General features: G+C 47.6%; 1 protein-coding gene across 3 annotated transcripts in view; it reads right to left on the bottom strand.

Moving 5' to 3' along the window:
- LOC141133202 (CD209 antigen-like protein C) overlaps positions 1-21,076 on the bottom strand; it is a 136,758-nt gene that overhangs the window by 113,212 nt on the left and 2,470 nt on the right. The window contains exons 2-3 of one of the 3 annotated variants that reach the window (XM_073622418.1): positions 9,264-9,344; positions 2,563-2,664 (exon numbers count right to left, since the gene is read on the bottom strand). In XM_073622418.1, the coding sequence (XP_073478519.1) occupies positions 2,563-2,664; positions 9,264-9,344 (183 nt within the window). The remainder of the gene's footprint in view (positions 1-2,562; positions 2,665-9,263; positions 9,345-21,076) is intronic. The other 2 variants (XM_073622419.1, XM_073622420.1) reach the window with 2 other exon arrangements.

The raw sequence follows: 21,076 nt of genomic DNA, 5'->3' as shown, positions 1-21,076 counted from the left end.
TGGACTTCTGGACCAGACTGCACTCCCTTACATATGGACTCCTCAGGCCACCAATTTTGCAGTAAAATAATTGATGTCTGCCCCAGGGGTCAATGGCTTCGCCAATTTCTGCTGTTTCTCCAGCGTTGCCTCCCTCTTTGTTTGGTTCTGAGCCCTTAATAAAGGATTTTTTGTTTCAATTAGACTCGCCTATGTGTGTTTTCCTTCAAAAAGGACAGTTTGTTTGTGAGGAGGCAGGTACATTTGTAAACTACAATGTGAAATTAACAAGAGACACCAACACCAAGCAATCTCCTTGAGATGAAATAATACAAGATAATAATGGTGTTGTGATAACTTGACACACAAAACACACACAAAAATATTCAGGATGTAAAATCAAAAAATAAAAATAATTAACAAGAAGATCAGGCTTGAAAACAATACAAACCAAAAAATAAATAAAACAAAAAATAAAATCAGGCTTGAAAAAAATACAAACCAAAAAAAAAAAATAATATATAGATTTTTGTCAGATGTGACAAATCAAAATACATTGATGAAATCACGAGAAATAATAAAGAAAGAAGTTTGTGAGAAGTCTGTGTGAATATGAGCAGCAAAACTACTTCATTCTTCTAGCATTATAAAGAAGAAGAGAGTGTGCTGCATTAAACTATTTTAAACATTGCAGCCTGACGAAAGTGCTCTATCCATTCCGAACGCTAATTTTACCAGACCGAGCTGTTCCGTCTCGGAATTTCATCTGAGCATGCGTAGCACTTTGTGCGTTGGAATTGTCCACACACGGTTGGAATTGACGCGATCGGATTTTGTTGTAGGAAAATTTTATAGCCTGCTCTCAAACTTTGTGTGTCGGAAAATCCGATGGAAAATGTCCGATGGAGCCCACACACGGTCGGAATTTCCGACAACAAGCTCCGATCGCATATTTTCCGTCGGAAAGTCCGACTGTGTGTACAGGGCATAAGACTGGGATGCCATTAAAGTTCACGTGCTTTTAAAGGCAGGCATCCCAATACTTTTGAAAATATAGAGTGTGTATTTATATAATATAGGGACAGGCAGAACACCCCCCTGTTCGGGAGTTCTGCTGCGAACCGAAATGTTCTAACATAAATGGCGAACACCATTGAAGTCTATGGGAGCCGAACAAAAAAAATCAAAAGTGCCTAATTTTAAGGCTCATATGCAAGTAAATGTCCATGAAAGGGGTATGGGGGTTTGGGTACTTGGGTACTGCCCTGGGGGACATGTATCAATAAAATAGTTTTTTTTAAAAACAATCACTTTTTCAGGAGCAGTGATTTTAATAATGCCTAAAATGCATAAATGCAATACAAATGGAAAAATTCCTTTAAATTCAGTGCCTGGGGGGTCCCCTTAATGTGCCCGTAAAGTGGCGTATCTGTAGCATGCATAAAACATGCTACAATAAAAATGACATTTCTAAAGAAAAAAAAACTAGTCAAATCCCATTTAAAATGATTAGCGGTTACAATTGCCAGCACCCGGCTATTGAAAAAATAAAGAAAAAAACAACATGGGGCCCCCCTAAGTCCATACCAGGCCCTTCAGGTCTGGGATGGATTTTAAGGGGAACCCCATGACAAAATAAAAAATGGTGTGGGGTCCCCCCCAAAATTCATACCTTATCCTTATCCAAGCATGCAGCCTGGCAAGTCAGGAAAGGGGAGGGGACGAGCGAGCGCCTCCGCCCCTCTCCCTCCTGAATCATACCAGGCCACATGCCCTTAACATGGGTGGGTGGGTGCTTTTGGGCAGGGGAGTTCTTCCACCGCCTCCATGTTCATGGGGACAAGGGCCTCTTCCTGACAACCCTGGGCTGTGGTTGTCAGGGTCTGCGAGCAGGGAGCATATCAAAATCTGGAAGCCCTTTTTAACAGGGGGTCCCCGAGATCCTGCCCCCCCCCCCTGTGTGAATGGGTATTGGGTACCTCATACCTCTACCCATTCACCAGAAAAGTGTCAAAAAGTAAAAATCACAAGAAACCGTTTTTAACAAGTCCTTTATTAAAAAAAAAAAAAAAATAGTGTCCCTCAATATAGGGACAAGGTGCTTTGGGGTGGGGGGAGCTGAGCCCAGGGTGAGGGGCAGAGCCCAGAACCACAGCCCAGGGTTGTTGGGAAGAGGCCCTTGTCTCCATAAACATGGGAACAAAGTGCTATGGGGTGGGGGGGGCAGAGCCCCTCTGCCTCAAAGCACCCACCCCCCCATGTTGAGGGTAAGTGGCCTGGTATTGTTCAGGAGGGGGGGGCTTGCTCATCCCCTCCCCTTTCCTGACCTGCCAGGCTGCATGCTCGGATAAGGGTAGTTTTCTTTCTTTCTTTTTTTTACCGCCACTTTTTTTTTATTCAACTGTCAGTGGGGAAACCCATTCACAGCTGATGACTCATCGGTTGTTAAGGACGCGGCGGACGGCTTTACGGCCCCGCTCCTTAACAACCAGCATACACTGCGCCCTGATTGGTCAAAGCTCTTTTTCAATCATCCCAAAAAGAACAAGGATTTTATCTAAATTGTGGTTAATTTATACTTACAGTAAACAAACAGAAGACTTGTAAAGATAACCAGAATAAGGAACACCAAAATTAAGAAAATGACCAGAACCAATGTTAAACGATCTTGTGTATTCTTGATAGCTGGAATTATAGAGAGATGGAGTTGTGACTGAGCCTACAGATGGTATAAGAAACTCTTGATGTTTTGCATTCCTAGCTATTCCCCCTAGTTCCAAAAGATTCTATAGGGCCATTCACAGCAAATACAGCTGTCTTTTGCTAAATGGATCCTGGTATAGGAAAGGTAAGTGTGTAAAGGGGGGGGGGGTGTAGTGCTAGGGCTGTAGGAAAGGTTAGTGTTAAGTTTGGGGTTACAGGGAAGATTCATTTTAGTGTTAGTGTTAGTGTAAAGGAAGGGTTATTGTGTTAGCATTACATCGAGGGTTAGTATGGGGATTGAAGTTACAGGGAAGGTTACTGTGAATGGGATCCAAAGGGTCCACCTGCACTAAAGCATAACATACGATCATGAAACAGTAGAAGACAAAAGTCCAATAAAGTAAAACAAATAAATAAATGGTGCCCTGCTTCACACTATAAATTATTTATTGCAAATAAATGTATTCCATCATAAGTGCTGCCACTTTAAATATAACCCATGAGAGATATCTCTTTGCAATTAAATTCATTTTGTAACAACAAAATCATAAATAAATAGAAATAAATAAAAATGCATATATGCCAACAAATTAATACCATGCATATAACATATGTGAATACAAATACACTTGAATAGCCCGAAAAAATATGTTAGTAATATTTATAATGATGATCCTCTTCTTATTACACCACCATGTGCAATAACTTATATCATGCAGCGTGAGGTGCCCTTCACCCGATGTGCCCTCACCTGGGGTATGTGACCTCTAGTATGGTCTAACTGTGCCTTTGATCCACACAAAAGTGGTTCCTCTCCGATTTCCAGATATATGGATAATACAGGATATACCAGCTTCCTCCTTGATCTCTCTTCCACTCAATCCATTCAACATAGGGAAAAAAAACACTATACATGGGGGGGGGGGGGGGAAGCAGCAGCACACTGAGCTTCCAGTGAAAGGCTGTGCAGCGCGGGCATGTCAGGCCAAGTCTGATCATTGGAGGAGAGCAGGCTGAGTTCCCAGCATAGCTAGAGAACTCCCCATGGTGTGTTCCCCAGCTTAGTGTGGTCAGTTTTTAATAGGAAAGCACAGGGACTGACAGGAACACCAGGGATTTTACACAAAGGGTAACAATACAAAGAGAACAGGATACTTTCTCATACAAGTACATGATACAGCAAGAACATATCAGGAATATGAAAAGTTGGGGTAACAAACACTTAAGACCCCTTTCAAACTGGGGCATTTTTCAGGCACTTTAGCGCTAAAAATAGCACCTGTAAAGCGCCTGAGAAAAAATGCCTCATCTGCAGTCCCAGTGTGAAAGCCCAAGCACTCGGGCGGTGTGCTTGCAGGACGTTAGAAACAGTCCTGCAAGCAGCATCTTTAGGGCGGTTTGTGAGCGGTGTATACACCGCTCCTCCACCGCCCCTGCCCATTGAAATGCATGGGCAGCTACATGGGCACTTTTAATCCTTTATAATCCCTTCTAGGGGGTTAAAAGGGTCCCGCTCCCGCCCTAAAAGCGGCGCCAAAGCGCTGCTATAACAGCGGTAAAGAGCCGTTAAAACTAGCAGTGCTTTTCCGCTACCACCCCTACCGCCCCAGTGTGAAAGAGCTCTTAAAGTGGTTGTAAAGCTAGCTTTACATTTTTTTTTTAAATAACAAACATACCTATACTTACTTGCTCAATGCACAGAGCAGCCCGGATCCTCTTCTTGAAAAGGTGAAATACCTTGAGACTTTACAACCACTTTAAGTGCACCAACCCATAACAGCATATAATGTATCAAACTTAATCCCCCCCCATTTTTTTTCTCCCTCTCCCCCCCTTCTCGTTCTCTCCCCTTTCTTTTAGGCTGGCTGGTCCTTCTCATCTATCCTTCTGCACTTCTTATTCTCCTTCTTAAAGTAAATTTGAAAAGAGTTGGGTGGTCCCTGATTCTTAAGCCTCATACACACGATAGGACTTTGTACAAACTTTCCCTTGGACTTTTGTACAAAGGGCATTGGCCATAAGTTTGTATTGCATACACACGGCAGAACTTTTTCAGCCAACTTTCACCAAATCACGTGGTTTTTCAGCTCTTTACCACCACCCTTTGGTAAAACTTCTGTATTGTTGTCTGATATTGTGTCAATCTCGCCGCTTTTATCGGCGAGATTAACACCTTGCGAGCCGGGTTCACACTGGTGCGGGAATCCGACTTGGATCCCCGCCAATGCCCGGCACTGTGTTTGTTATCAATCATGAGGTGGAACTCCACGCCAAATTTTAAATAAAAAAAAAGCATGGGTTCCCCTCCAGGGGAATACTAGGCCCTTAGGTCGGTATGGATTTTAAGTGGAACCCCTACGCCGAAAAAACGGAGTGGGGGTCCCCCCAGAATCCATACCAGACCCTTATCCAAGCACGCAGCCCGGCCGGTCAGGAAAGGGGGTGGGGACGAGTGAGCGCCCCCCTCCTGAGCCTTACCAGGCCGCATGCCCTCAACATGGAGGGTGGGTGCTTTTGGGGAGGCCCCCTGCGGCCCCTCCTACCCCAAAGCACCTTGTCCCCATGTTGAGGAGGACAAGGGCCTCTTCCCGACAACCCTGTCCGTTGGTTGTTGGGGTCTGCGGGCGGGGGCTTATCAGAATCCAGGAGCCCCTTTAATAAGGGGGCCCCCAGATCCCGGCCCTCCACCCTATGTGAATCAGTATGGGGTGCATCGTTCCCCTACCCATTCACCTAGGGAAAAAAGTGTCAATAAAAAAAAAAACACACTACACAGGTTTTTATAGTAATTTATTAGACAGCTCCTGGGGTCTTCTTCCGACTTCGGGGGTCTTCTTCCGACTTCGCCGCTCTATCCGGCCTCTTCTTCTCCTGCTCTCCAGCGTCTTCTCCCGGTGTTCGACCTCTTCTCCCAGTGTCCGGTTCTTCTGCCGGCTCCTCCACTATCTTCTGCTGCTCTTTTGCTAGCGGTGGCCCAGACTTCTGTGTCGTCTACTTCCCTCTTCTTTTCTTACGATGTTGACACGACGCTCTCTCCCACTGTAATGCTGTCTGAGTGCTCCGCAATGACTTATATATGCGGTGACCCCGTCCCCTTATGAGGTCACAGTCCCAGGGCATCCTGGGACTGTGACCTCATGAGGGGACGTGGTCATCGGATGTCATTGTCATTGCGGACATAAGTCATTGCGGAGCGCTCAGACGGCATTAAAGCGGGAGAGAGCGTCATGTCAACATCGGAAGAAAAGAAGAGGGAAGAAGACAAAGTAGAAGACCGGGCCACCGCTAGCAAAAGAGCAGCAGAAGATAGCAGAGGAGCCGGCAGAAGAACTGAACACCGGGAGAAGAGGCCAGAGAGAGCAGAGAAGAACCGGACACCGGGAGAAGAGGCCGGAGAGACCCCCGAAGTCGGAAGAAGACCCCCGAAGTCAGAAGAAGACCCCGGAGCTGCCTAATAAATTACTTTAAAAACCTGTGTAGTGTGTTTTTTTTATTGACACTTTTTTCCCTAGGTGAATGGGTAGGGGTACGATGTACCCCATATTCATTCACATAGGGTGGGGGGCTGGGATCTGGGGGCCCCCTTATTAAAGGGGGCTCCTGGATTCCGATAAGCCCCTCTCCCACAGAACCCGACAACCAACGGCCAGGGTTGTCGGGAAGAGGCCCTTGTCCTCATCAACATGGGGACAAGGTGCTTTTGGGTGGGGGGGCCGCAGGGCGCCCCCTCCCCAAAGCACCCACCCCCCCATGTTAAGGGCATGCGGCCTGGTACAGTTCAGGAGGGGGGGTGCTTGCTCGTCCCCACCCCCTTTCCTGACCGGCCGGGCTGCGTGCTCGGATAAGGGTCTGGTATGGATTTTGGGGGGCCCCACGCCGTCTTTTCGGTGTAGGGGGTTCCCCTTAAAATCCATACCAGACCGAAGGGCCTGGTATTCCCCCAGAGGGGAATTCCCTCTTGCTCCCGTCGCAGTAGGAAAATGTGTTTTTCCTATTGCAGCCAGCACAAGATGTACATTACCCTGTCGCCGAGAACCAGCGCGATGGGATCATGCTGGAAACATTCTCGTGGCTGCGTACTGTAGTTTGTACAAAAGTCAGATGGTTTTGTGTACACACGATTGGACTTTGCTCCATCGGACTTTTGTTGCCGGAAAGTTTGTGCGTTCGCACAGCCAACAAAAGTTCGATGGAAACAGAAAAAGTTTGTCCGATGGAGCGTACACATGGTCAAATGTTGCTCCAAAACAGCTAATTTGCATGTTTGTTGTCAAAAAGTCTGATCGTGTGTACGGGCCTTTAGGGTATCCAGATTTACGGTTACTCTCAGTCCTATACGGACATAGCGCATTGCTTATACCTTATAAGCAGTGGCGGTCTGTCCATAGGGGGGCACTGCCCCCCCCCAGGCAGTCACAAAATAAAAAGTCCTTAAGTGCACTGTGTTCGGACGCCAGACACAGTGCACTATGGGAAGCGCAATGTCTATGCAATCACGAGATTGCAGATGAGGCGCTTCATTGGCGGGGTTTGGAGCTGCTTTGCGGCGCAATCCATCATGCCGAGCAGCTTCCGCCCAGCGCCTGTAGTGTATCACTACGGCCGGGTGCTTTGTTCTCAGTGTGAGAACAAAGTCACTTCCGACGGGCTACAAAAAGATGGCCGTGGTGACTAATCCCCTTGTGTAAAGTTTTGCCATTAGTTATACTTTAAAGGGGTTGTAAAGTCAGAAGGTTTTTTTATCTTAATGCATTCTATGCATTAAGATAAAAAGCTTTCTGTTTGTAGCAGCCTCCCTCAGCCCCCCTAACACTCTCTGTCCCTCTCTGTCCAGTGATGTCCACGAGTCCTTCGGATTTCCGAGATTCTCCTTCCTGATTGGCTGACACACAGCAGCGGCGCCATTGGCTCCCGCTGTTGTCAAAGTCAGCTAGCCAATCAGGGCAGAGAGGGGGCGGGGCCAGGTCAGGGCTTTGTGTCTGAATTGACCCACGAAGCTGTGACTCAGCTCGGGTGCCCCCATAGCAAGCTGCTTGCTGTGGGTGTTAGGGAATGGTTCATTAGAAAGACACATAGTCTAGAGTAATGCTTTAAGTTGAACTTATAAACTGCTTATGTTAGAAGAAGCTCAAATGCACACGCAAGGCTTATTTGCAAAAACATGTATTTCTTATTGAAGAATGTGCAGTTGCAGCTAGCAGGAAACCGCCTGTGGTCGCAAAGTGAGACTTATCTCGGAACATTATCAAGAGACATTGCGTATTGCACACCTCAGCCTTGGACCGATGTTGCAAATGCTATAGTTTTGTTAAAGGTTAAGATAGATAAGAACTTTGTAGTCATATCTCTAGGCAGAATACTATGCAAATATGTGACACTGTAAAGTACATAGTTAAATAAAAACACCAGTCCATCCAGAGTGAGTGTGGGTGCATGTCTACAATCATCTCTATTTTTTTTATTTAAGGTACCCATATGGCGCCGCCAATTCACGCAGCACTCTGCACATACATCGTACACCCACATCAGTCCCTACCCTCAAGGAGCCCACAATCCAAGGTCCCCAACTCACATTCATATACTAGGGCCAACTAGGGCCAATTTTGAACAGAAGCCAATTAACCTACCAGCATGTCTTTGGAGTGTGGCAGGAAACCGGAGTACCCAGAGGAAACCTACGCTGGCACAGGGAGAACATGCAAACTCCAGGCAGGTAGTGTTGGGGTTGGGATTCGAACCAGCGACCCTTTTTACTGCTAGGCGAGAGTGCTAACCACTACACCACTGTGCTGCCCATAAGTATAACCTGTAATACTTGTAACCTTGTGATTGGATACTCTTGGGGACTGCCCCTTGGAACTGTATAATATTTTTACCCTATATAATATGTGAACATCCTTCAATACACTGTACTTTTGATAACCAATACACGTCTATGGTGTCTTGATTACCCGATCGATTACCTGATCAATCAAGAAAATCTCTCAGTGCCCACCAAGGTCCAGCTCGAGCAAAAGGGGCGTACCTTTCAGTGGGGACATTGGACAGGAGGGAGGGGCCAGAATCACAGAAGAGGGACCTGAGAAGAGGAGGATCCAGGCTGCTCTGTGCAAATCCACTGCAACAGAGCAGGTAAGTAAAACATGTTTGATATTTTTTTAGGAAAAAAAGTAGCTTTTTGCATTGACGTTAATGCACGTTTAGCCGCGCTAGCTTTTAGCAGCATTTCTCTGCCTCTATTCAAAATCAATGGTTCCCTCTGAGAGCCCATTGATATGAATAGAAGTCGTACCACAAGTCGGATCATGATCCGACTTACGGTGCAACTTGTGCACTGAGGACCTGAAGGGGAACCCTCCACAAAATGGAAAAAAAAACTGGCGTGGGGTCCCCCCCCAGAGCATACCAGACAATTGAGAGTGTGTTAGGTGTGTGCAATTCACTGTTTATTTTTCTTTTTAGTTTTGGAGGTATTGACATAGCTTGTGAGATTTTTCTGTTATTTGTAGCACAAATAAAGTAAGACATGTCTTTAGCTTTTTATGCTGAAAGAAGCAGTTACACTTGTTATACAAAATCACCTTTGGCCTTTGGATTATTCTCTGACATCTGGGCCTTGAGATCGTTCACGTTTGCATACGTATTTCCTAGACAAGAGTTCCCTGAAGACAAGTAAAGAAAAACAATGAATTTCCAGCAATTGCAATCCACCCTCCAATCAGCATCTGTTACATTACAGACCCACACTTGCAATGGGTGGTGACATCACAAAGAGGAGGGGCCTCTGGATGACGTCACCGGGTGGCCCCGCCCCATGTCTAAGTAATGGCACACAGCGGACCCAGCATTACAGCGGGAGAGAGCATCGAGAGAACATCGGAGGAAGAACAGAGGGAGAAGACAGCGGAGAGAGGAGACACTTTTTTTGGGGTGAATGGGTAGGGGTACAATGTACCCCATACTCATTGACATAGGGTGGGGGTTCCCCTTGAAATCAGTAAGAGTCTGGTATGCTCTTGAGGGGGGGGGACCCTACGCCAGTTTTATTTTCCATTTGGTGAGGGTTCCCCTTCACATCCTCAGCGCACAAGCCGCACCGTAAGTCGGATCATTATGATCCGACTTGTGGTGCAACTTCTATTTAAATCAATGGGCTCTCATATGGAACCATTGATTTTCAATAGAGGCAGAGAAACGCTGCTAAAAGCTAGCGCGGCTAAACGTACATTAACGCCAATGCAAAAAGCTGCTAAAAGCAAGTTTTTACAGCCGCTTTTTCCTGGCGTTGGAAGTGGCTTGGCAACTTGTTTTTTCTAACGCCCTGTATGCATGAGGCCTTATGCCCCGTACACACGGTCGGATTTTCCGACAGAAAATGTGTGATAGGACCTTGTTGTCGGAAATTCCGACCGTGTGTAGGCTCCATCACACATTTTCCATCGGATTTTCCGACACACAAAGTTTGAGAGCAGGATATAAAATTTTCCGACAACAAAATCCGTTGTCGGAAATTCCAATCGTGTGTACACAAATCCGACGGACAAAGTGCCACGCATGCTCAGAATAAATAAAGAGATGAAAGCTATTGGCCACTGCCCCGTTTATAGTCCCGACGTACGTGTTTTACGTCACCGCGTTCAGAATGATCGGATTTTCCAACAACTTTGTGTGACCGTGTGTATGCAAGACAAGTTTGAGCCAACATCCGTCTGAAAAAATCCTAGAATTTTGTTGTCGGAATGTCCGAACAAAGTCCGACCGTGTGTACGGGGCATTAATGTTTTGGAGTTTAAATTGGAGTCAGTGCTTAGCTCTGTTCTTCAACAGTCTATGTTTCTCATCTCTCATCACAGAGTCTTGTTTGTCTATGGGCTACTATTTAATGCTTCATTGGAGTAATTGGCCATGTACTAAAATGGGTGTCACTAACTTTATTTAAAATATGTGTTTTTATGGACACCTGGGGGACATTTACTAAAACTGGAGCACTCAGAATCTGGTGCAGCTGTGCATCGTTGCCAATCAGCTTCTAACTTCAGCTTGTTCCATTAGGGTCGGTTCACACTGGGGCGACTTGGGATCCGACTTGTACGCCCTCAAGTCGCCCCAAGTCGCCCCAAGTCGCTTTGTATTTAGATTAACATGGTAGGCAATGGGAGCGTCTTAATTGACACTACTGAAGTCGCTCCGACTTCAGAAAAGGTTCCTGTACTACTTCTATCCGACTTGTAGGCGACTTGTACCCATTCAACTCAATGTAAGTCGCCTGCAAGTCGGATCTCTCTGTAAAGTCAAGCGACTTTGCAGAGAAAACCCCTCCCTCCCCCCCTCCCTCCCAGAGAGGTGATTGGCCACAGGCAAAGTCGCCTGTCATGGAGGCGACTTCAAGTCGCCTCGTAATTTGCCGAAGTCGCGCTGAAGTCGCGCTAAAGTCGCGCTAAAGTCGCGCTGAAGCCGCGTTGAAGTCGCGGTACAAAGTCGCGCTAAAGTCGTGTTGCCCATGTGTGAACCGACCCTTAAGCTTTGACAATAAAACCTGGAAGCTGGTTTCTAGGCAGAGCTGCACCAGAGTGTGCACTCTCCAGTTTTAGTAAATCCCCCCCACTGTATTCTTGTTTTTGGATGTGTTGCTGGCATGCAGAGTGGCAGTAGGAGTTTGATAGCACAATGTGTGCTTCTTAGTGCTCTGACACATTTCAGCAACAGAAAGAGATATTATTATGCAGCTTCAAATTTGTTATTACATGTTGACCAATTATTTAACGAATATACATTAAAATTCAAAACAATTTAGGTGATACTAAAGTCTTGGTTTTTTTTTTGCTCTGGATTTGCACAGAGCAGCCCAGATCCTCCTCTTCTCGGGTCCCTCTTCGGTGCTCCAGGCCCCTCCCTACTGCCGAGTGCCTCCACAGAAAGCAGCTTGCTATGTGAGCACCCGAACCAAGCCACTGCTCTGTGTGTCCATTCAGACACAGAGTCGTTGCTCGGTCCCGCCCCCTCTCTCTCCTCATTGGCTCACTGACTTTGACAGCAGTAGGAGCCAATGGCACCCACTGTGTGTCTCAGCCAATCAGAAGGGAGATTCCCGGACAGCCAAGTCTCTCCTGCAACATCGCTGGGTCGAGATGGGGATCAGGAAAGTATTAGGGAGGGCTTAGGGGGGCTGGTGCACACAGGTTTTGTTTTTATCTTAACCACTTCAGGATTTTACCCCAGGATTTTACCCCCTTCCTGACCAGAGCACTTTTTGCGATTTGTCACTGCGTCGCTTTAACTGACAGTTGCGCGGTCGTGCGACGTTGTAGCCAAACAAAATTGACGTCCTTTTTTTCCCACAAATAGAGCTTTCTTTTGGTGGTATTTGATTGCCTCTGCAGTTTTTATTTTTTGCGCTATAAGCAAAGAAAGAGCGACAATTTTAAAAAGCGCAATATTTTTTACTTTTTGCTAAAATAAATATCCCCAAAAATATGTAAAAAAAAGTTTTCCCTCAGTTTAGACCGATAAGCATATATTGATTGGTTTGCACAAAATTTATAGCGTCTACAAAATAGGGGATAGTTTTATGGCATTTTTCTTTTTTTTTTTTTCTTTTTTATTAGTAATTGCGGCGATCTGCAATTTTTTTTTTTTTTTGGGGACTGCGACATTATGGCAGACATTTTTTACACTATTTTGGGACCATTGTCATTTATACAGCATTCGATGCTATAAAAATGCATTGATTACTGTGTAAATGACACTGGCAGTGAAGAGGGCAGTGAAGGAGTTAAGTGTGTCCTAGGGAGTGATTCTAATGCCGCGTACACACGAGCGGACTTTCTATCCTACTTGGTCCGGCACACTTTCCGACGGACTTTGTCCGCCAGGTGCGCCGGACTTTAAAACGAACGGACTTGCCCACACACGCCGGGATTTTCCGGCGGGCTAAGTCCGCCCGTCTTTCCGACGGACTTTCGCCGGAGTTCCGGCGGACTTTCAGAATGAACGGACTTGCCCACACACGGACAAGTCCGTTCATTTTGAACGTGACTCAGGTGCGACGGGACTAGAAAAGGATGTCAATCTTGCCGCTTTTATCGGCGAGATTGACACCTTGCGAGCCCCGTCGCGGGGCATACCAGGCCCTTAGGTCTGGTATGGATTATAAAGGGGAACCCCGCTACGCCGAAAAAACGGCGTGGGGTCCCCCCTAAAATCCATACCAGACCCCGATCCGAGCACGCAGCCTGGCCGGTCAGGAAAGGGGGTGGGGACGAGCGAGCGCCCCCCCCCCCTCCTGAACCGTACCAGGCCGCATGCCCTCAACATGGGGGGTGGGTGCTTTGGGGGAGGGGGGCGCCCTGCGCCCCCCCCCCAAAGCACCTTGTCCCCATGTTGATGAGGACAAGGGCCTCTTCCCGACAACCCTGGCCGTTGGTTGTCGGGGTCTGCGGGCGGGGGCTTATCGGAATCTGGGAGCCCCCTTTAATAAGGGGGCCCCCAGATCCCGGCCCCCCACCCTATGTAAATGAGTATGGGGTACATGGTACCCCTACCCATTTACCTAGGAAAAAAGTGTAAGTAATAAAACACACCACACAGGTTTTTAAAATATTTTATTAAACAGCTCCGGGGGGGGGGTCTTCTTCCGGCTTCGGGGGTCCCTCCGCTTCATCTTCTCCCGGCGTCCGGTTGGTTCTTCTCCGCTCTCCGGCCTCTTCTCCCGGTGTCGCAGGTCTTCGGCCGGCCCCTCCGCTCTCTTCATGTAGCTCTATTGCGAGCGGAGGTCCGGACTTCTGGGCTTCTTGGCTTCTTGGCTTCTTGGCTTCTCTTCTCTTCCCCCAGATGTTGACACGACGCTCTCTCCGGCTGGACTGGTCTCTGAGGGCTGCGTTGTGACTTATATAGGCGGAGACCCCGCCCCCATATGATGTCACAGTCCCTGGGCATGCTGGGACTGTGACGTTTTAGGGGGCGTGGTCGGGGGGCGTGGTCGACCACGCCCCTAAAACGTCACAGTCCCAGCATGCCCAGGGACTGTGACATCATATGGGGGCGGGGTCTCCGCCTATATAAGTCACAACGCAGCCCTCAGAGACCAGTCCAGCCGGAGAGAGCGTCGTGTCAACATCTGGGGGAAGAGAAGAGAAGCCAAGCCAAGCCAAGAAGCCAAGAAGCCAAGAAGCCCAGAAGTCCGGACCTCCGCTCGCAATAGAGCTACATGAAGAGAGCGGAGGGGCCGGCCGAAGACCTGCGACACCGGGAGAAGAGGCCGGAGAGCGGAGAAGAACCAACCGGACGCCGGGAGAAGATGAAGCGGAGGGACCCCCGAAGCCGGAAGAAGACCCCCGAAGCCGGAGGAAGATCCCCCCCCGGAGCTGTTTAATAAAATATTTTAAAAACCTGTGTAGTGTGTTTTATTACTTACACTTTTTTCCTAGGTAAATGGGTAGGGGTACCATGTACCCCATACTCATTTACATAGGGTGGGGGGCCGGGATCTGGGGGCCCCCTTATTAAAGGGGGCTCCCAGATTCCGATAAGCCCCCGCCTGCAGACCCCGACAACCAACGGCCAGGGTTGTCGGGAAGAGGCCCTTGTCCTCATCAACATGGGGACAAGGTGCTTTGGGGGGGGGGGGGGCGCAGGGCGCCCCCCTCCCCCAAAGCACCCACCCCCCATGTTGAGGGCATGCGGCCTGGTACGGTTCAGGAGGGGGGGGGGCGCTCGCTCGTCCCCACCCCCTTTCCTGACCGGCCAGGCTGCGTGCTCGGATCGGGGTCTGGTATGGATTTTAGGGGGACCCCACGCCGTTTTTTCGGCGTAGCGGGGTTCCCCTTTATAATCCATACCAGACCTAAGGGCCTGGTATGCCCCGCGCTCGCCGCAATAGGAAGATTTGTTTTTCCTATTGCAGCGAGCGCGAGATGCAATACCATCCCCTCGTGTCGTATTTGGTCTGTCGGACCAGCCTACACACGAGCGGGCTTTCCGTCGGACCAGCACACACACGAGCGGACTTTCCGCCCGAAACTGAGTCCGACGGAAAGATTTCAAACATGTTTGAAATCTAGGTCCGGCGGGCTTTTGGGAAGAAGTCCGCCGGAAAAGTCCGCCGCCGCCCACACACGGGCGGATTGTCCGGCACACTCTGGTCCGCCGGACCAAGTATGCCGGAAAGTCCGACCGTGTGTACGCGGCATAACTGTTAGGGGGCTGGACTTCAACTTACAGGACAGTGATTACAGCTCTCGGTTAGAGAGAGCTGTGATCACTGTCCTGTCACTAGGCAGAATGGGGAAATGCTTTGTTTACAAAAGCATCTCCCCGTTCTTCCTCTTCGTGACACGATCGCGGGCACCCAGCGGACATCGAGTCTGCGGGACCCGCGGTCACGTAGACCGTGGCGGGCGCACGCCCGCGCCACTGCTTCTTAAAGGGGACGTACCTGTACGCCCTTTTGCCTACCAGCGCCATTCTGCCGACATACATCGGCGTGCACTGGTCGGCAAGCAGTTAATGCATAGAATGCAATAAGATAAAAAACCTTCTGCCTTTAGAACCACTTTAAAGTTACCGCAGTGGATTATAAATAATAGGTTTCAGAAACCTACTTATTTTCTACCGTACCTTAGTATTCCTAAAGTTAAAATAGTATCTCAAAAGGGTGACCAGTATTTCACTATTAAAAAGACTGAGCTACACCTATGTAGATCTGCATAGAGTAGTTTTTATTTTTGGAGAAAGTAGGTAAGCTTACTAGGTGAGTAATGTACTATTATAACTTTGACCATTACCTTTCCTGGAAATCTACATTGAATCCAGTGAATCACAGGGCCATATGTTGCCATACACACTCCTGAGCCCTGTGTGTTATGCACCCATGAGTCCTGTACTCTATGTGTTACACACTTCTGAACCTTGCACATTGTGCGATACGCAGTTCTCACCCTTGACCCCACCCATTATTTAGCACAGTTTTATTTCTCTCCCCCGAGGAAGGTATGGTTGTGGGAGAAGAGGTAGCTGGGGAAGAGGAGAGTTCTGCACTTATTCGCTGAGAATAACAAAAAAAGCTTTTACCGCCGGCCCTGCATCACCGCAGTTCCGCCCACACAGCCACAAAGGCTGCTCTGTTATGTGCAGCCACGGCTAGCAGAGAGAAGACATCATCTCTCGCTGCCTGCCCTCACTCTACAACCCAGCCAATGAGCATGTGCCAGTTCACCCTCGGACTCTGTAACGCTGGGGAGAGACTGCCAGAAGCCTCTTTCTCTGCTGTCACTGTTGCCTGCCACCAAATTGCCTTTACATTTAAAAAGGCAATATGGCAAGTGACAATCTGCATCTGGTGGCAGGCGACGTAGCAAGTGACAATCCGCATCTGGTGGTAGGCGAGGTGGCAAGTGACTAGCTGCATCTGGTGGGAGGCAACGTGGCAAGTGACAAGCTGCATCTGGTGGCAGGCGACTTGGCAAGTTACAATACGCATCTGGTGGCAGGTGAGGTGGTAATTGACAAGCTGAATCCATCTAGTGGCAGGCAACGTGGCAAGTGACAAGCTGCATCTGAAAGCAAGTGACATGACAAGCTGCATCTGGTGGCAGACAACATGGCAAGTGACAATCTGCATCTGAAGGCAGGTGACATGACAAGCTGCATCTGGTGGCAGGCGACGTGACAAGCTGCATCTGGTGGCAGGCGACGTGGCAAGTGACACATTGCATCTAAAGGCAGGTGATGTGGCAAGTGACATGCTGCATCTGAAGCCAGTTGACGTGACAAGCTGCATCTGGTGACAGGTGATGTGGCAAGTGACAAGCTGCATCTGGTGGCAGGTGGCGTGGCAAGTGACAAGTTGCATCTGGTGGCAGGTGGCGTGGCAAGTGACATGTTGCATCTGGTGGTAGGTGATGTTGGCAAGTGCATCTGGTGGCAGGCGACAGTGGCAAGTGACATTTTCTGGTCGCCCACTGATTCTGCATTATGGTGAGTTGAACTATTTTATTTTATATTACAATGTACTACAATGTGTACTGTATACTTGAGTATTGCGAGTGCACGTAGGTCTGCGACTGTTCTGCGATTGCACGTAGGTCTGTGAGTACCTGTGTATTGTCTTGTTGTGTACCTGTGTATTGTCTTGAGTGTTAGTGCCAGGAAGCTAGCTGTTAGGTAATTTGGACAGGGTAAAATCCCCAAATCCTCACTAAATTTAATAGGTACGATGCCCGGCGGGTGTGGAGAGGCGACTCTTTGTACATCTTGCTGCATGTATGCGTTCCTTGATCATCCGATTGAGGGCGAATACTGCTGTGCAAAATGTAAGCACATTGTTTCCCTGGAAGCCCAGGTTCTGAATCTGGGGAAGCAACTGTCAGCACTGAGAAGTCCCTCCATACTAAAGGAGAGCCAGGAACGTACACGGCAGGTGCCTGCAGGGGCCAGCACAGAGGCGGGTGGAGACAAAGAGGTGCAGGCACTAGCAAAAGAGTAGATGGGTGACAGTCAGGAGGGGTAGAGGGGGAAGTGCCAGGGAGGCCGATCCAGGACTGGAGCATCCCAATAAATACGCTCCATTGAGTGACATTGGTGAAACCAGTCAGGGACCAGCACTGCTGGAGCTGAGGGACTCTCCTAGCTGCCGGGGGAGGAACTCCTCCAGTGAGAGTGGGAGGGCAGCAAAGGGAAAGGAAAGACAGATTCTGGTGGTGGGGGACTCAATTCTTAGAAGGACAGAGAGGGCAATCTGTAACCAAGACCTGAAGCGCCGAACAGTATGTTGTCTACCGGGCGCTCGGGTTCGGCACATCACGGATCTTGTGGACAGATTACTGGGAGGGGCTGGGGAAGACCCGGCTGTCATGGTGCACGTTGGCACCAATGACAAAGTCAGAGGCAGATGGAGTATCCTAAAGAACGATTTTAGGGACTTAGGAGCTAAATTGAGGAAAAGAACCTCCAAGGTAGTATTCTCAGTAATACTACCGGTACATCGAGCCACACCAGAAAGGCAGAGGGAGATTAGGGAAGTAAACAAGTGGCTGAAGAGCTGGTGTAGTAAGGAGGGGTTTGGGTTCCTGGAGGACTGGGCCGACTTCTCAGTCGGTAACCGGTACTATAGAAGGGACGGACTGCACCTAAATGAGGAGGGTGCAGATCTGCTGGGAATGAAGACGGCCAAAAAGTTAGAGGGGTTTTTAAACTAGGCGATGGGGGGGAGGGTTCAGAGACAGAGATAGCCAGCGAGGAAGATATTCCAGAGGGTAGTATTGGGGGCATTAGTGGTAGGTTAACCAAAGCACAAAAACACAAGGTGAGTATAGTAGCAAGTCCTAGTTACAATCTCGAAACACCCAATACGAGGACAATATGCGACCGGTCTAAACTATGTGGCATGTTCACCAATGCCAGGAGCATGGCAGACAAGATGGGTGAACTAGAGATACTGTTGTACAAGGAGGATTTGGATTTTGTGGGAATTTCAGAGACCTGGTTCATCAGCTCTCATGATTGGCTGGCAAACATTCAAGGGTATACCCTATACCACAAGGATAGAGAGGGTAAAAAAGGGGGAGGGGTATGCCTATATATCAAGAATAATGTACAAGTGAATGTGAGAGATGACATCACTGAGGGAGCTAGAGAGGAGGTGGAATCCTTATAGGTAGAGCTCCAAAGGGATAAAGCTAAAGGGAAAATAATACTGGGAGTATGCTATAGGCCCCCTAACCTGAGGGAGGAAGTGGAGACGGATCTCCTATCACAAATTGGATTAGCAGCAAGGATGGCAAGTGTTATCATAATGGGGGATTTTAATTATCCAGACATAGACTGGGCGGAGGGAACTGCGCATTCATTTAAGGCTCGCCAGTTCCTTAATGTCTTGCAGGACAATTTTATGGGTCAGATGGTAGACGCACCAACTAGAAATAAAACTTACTGGATCTACTGATTACCAACAATACAGACCTGATCACGGATGTGGAAATACGGGGCAATTTAGGTAACAGCGATCACAGGTCAATTCGTTTCAGTATAAATCACACAAATGGGAAATATAAAGGGAATACAAAGACACTGAATTTCAAAAGAGCCAACTTCCCTAAACTACAAACCTTGCTAAAAGGCATAAATTGGGATAAAATATTAGGAACAAAGAATACGGAGGAAAGATGTGTTTGCTTTAAGAGCATATTAAATAAGGGCATTAGCCAATGCATCCCATTGGGTAATAAATTTAAAAGAGCGAACAAAAATCCTGGATGGCTTAACTCCAATGTAAAAATGCATATAAAATCAAAGGAGAAGGCCTTCAAAAAATACAGGGTTGAGGGATCATCCTCAGCATTCAGACTTTATAAAGAATGCAACAAGAAATGTAAGGGTGCAATTAGGACGGCTAAGATAGAACATGAAAGACACTTAGCGGAGGAGAGCAAAAAAAAATCCCAAGAAATTCTTTAAGTATGTAAACAGTAAAAAAGGGAGGACAGACCATATTGGCCCCATAAAGAATGAGGATGGACTTCTGGTTACAAAGGATGGGGAGATGGCGAAGGTATTGAATTTATTCTTCTCCTCAGTCTTCACGAGTGAATCGGGGGGCTTCAGTAACCAAAACTGCAGTGTTTATCCTCATGACACAACACAGGAAGCACCTACATGGTTAACAGAGGACAGAATTAAAATTAGACTTGAGAAACTTAACATTAATAAATCACCGGGACCAGATGGCTTGCATCCGAGGGTACTTAGGGAACTCAGTCAAGTGATTGCCAGACCGTTGTTCCTAATTTTTACAGATAGTCTACTGACTGGAATGGTACCAGCTGATTGGAGAAAAGCCAATGTAGCACCAATATTTAAAAAGGGCCCAAAATACATCCCTGGGAATTACAGACCAGTTAGCCTAACGCCTAACATCAATAGTATGTAAACTCTTGGAGGGGATGATAAGGGACTATATACAAGATTTTAGTAATAAGAACGGTATCATTAGCAGTAATCAGCATGGATTCATGAAGAATCGTTCTTGCCAAACCAATCTATTAACCTTCTATGAGGAGGTGAGTTGCCATCTAGATAAAGGAAGGCCCGTAGACGTGGTGTATCTGGATTTTGCAAAAGCATTTGACACAGTTCCCCATAAACGTTTACTGTACAAAATAAGGTCCGTTGGCATGGATCATAGGGTGAGTACATGGATTGAAAACTGGCTACAAGGGCGAATTCAGAGGGTGATGATAAACGGGGAGTACTCAGAATGGTCAGGGGTGGGTAGTGGGGTTCCCCAGGGTTCTGTGCTGGGACCGATCCTATTTAATTTGTTCATAAACGACCTGGAGGATGGGATAAACAGTTCAATCTCTGTATTTGCAGACAATACTAAGCTAAGCAGGGCAATAACTTCTCCGCAGGATGTGGAAACCTTGCAAAAAGACCTGAACAAATTAATGGGGTGGGCAACTACATGGCAAATGAGGTTCAATGTAGAAAAATGTAAAATAATTTGGATTTGCATTTGGGTGGCAAAAATATGAATGCAATCTATACACTGGGGGGAGAACCTCTGGGGGTATCTAGGATGGAAAAGGACCTGGGGGTCCTAGTAGATGATAGGCTCAGCAATGGCATGCAATGCCAAGCTGCTGCTAATAAAGCAAACAGAATATTGGCATGCATTAAAAGGGGGATCAACTGCAGAGATAAAACGATAATTCTCCCGCTCTACAAGACTCTGGTCCGCCCGCACCTGGAGTATGCTGTCCAGTTCTGGGCATCAGTCCTCAGGAGGGACGTACTGGAAATGGAGCGAGTACAAAGAAGGGCAACAAAGCTAATAAAGGGTCTGGAGGATCTTAGTTATGAGGAAAGGTTGCGAGCACTGAACTTATTCTCTCTAGAGAAGAGACGCTTGAGAGGGGATATGATTTCAATTTACAAATACTGTACTGGTGACCCCACAATAGGGATAAAACTTTTTCGCAGAAGAGAGTTTAATAAGACTCGTGGCCACTCATTACAATTAGAAGAAAAGAGGTTTAACCTTAAACTACGTAGAGGGTTCTTTACTGTAAGAGCGGCAAGGATGTGGAATTCCCTTCCACAGGCGGTGGTCTCAGCGGGGAGCATTGATAGCTTCAAGAAACTATTAGATAATCACCTGAATGACCACAACATACAGGGATATACAATGTAATACTGACACATAATCACACACATAGGTTGGACTTGATGGACTTGTGTCTTTTTTCAACCTCACCTACTATGTAACTATGTAATAATAGAAATAATGTGCTTCAATCATCCTGACACCATATCAACCATAGTGCCGGGATGAAATTACCAGTGAAAAACCACATACACCACCACACCCCCTGGGTCTTGGCATAATTTTCCTCCATGC

This window comes from Aquarana catesbeiana, linkage group LG03, assembly GCF_042186555.1.
Source record: "Aquarana catesbeiana isolate 2022-GZ linkage group LG03, ASM4218655v1, whole genome shotgun sequence".
In the NCBI taxonomy this organism is placed as follows: domain Eukaryota; kingdom Metazoa; phylum Chordata; class Amphibia; order Anura; family Ranidae; genus Aquarana; species Aquarana catesbeiana.
Note: the sequence above shows the minus strand (reverse complement) of the source record. Positions and strands in the feature narration are given on the sequence as shown.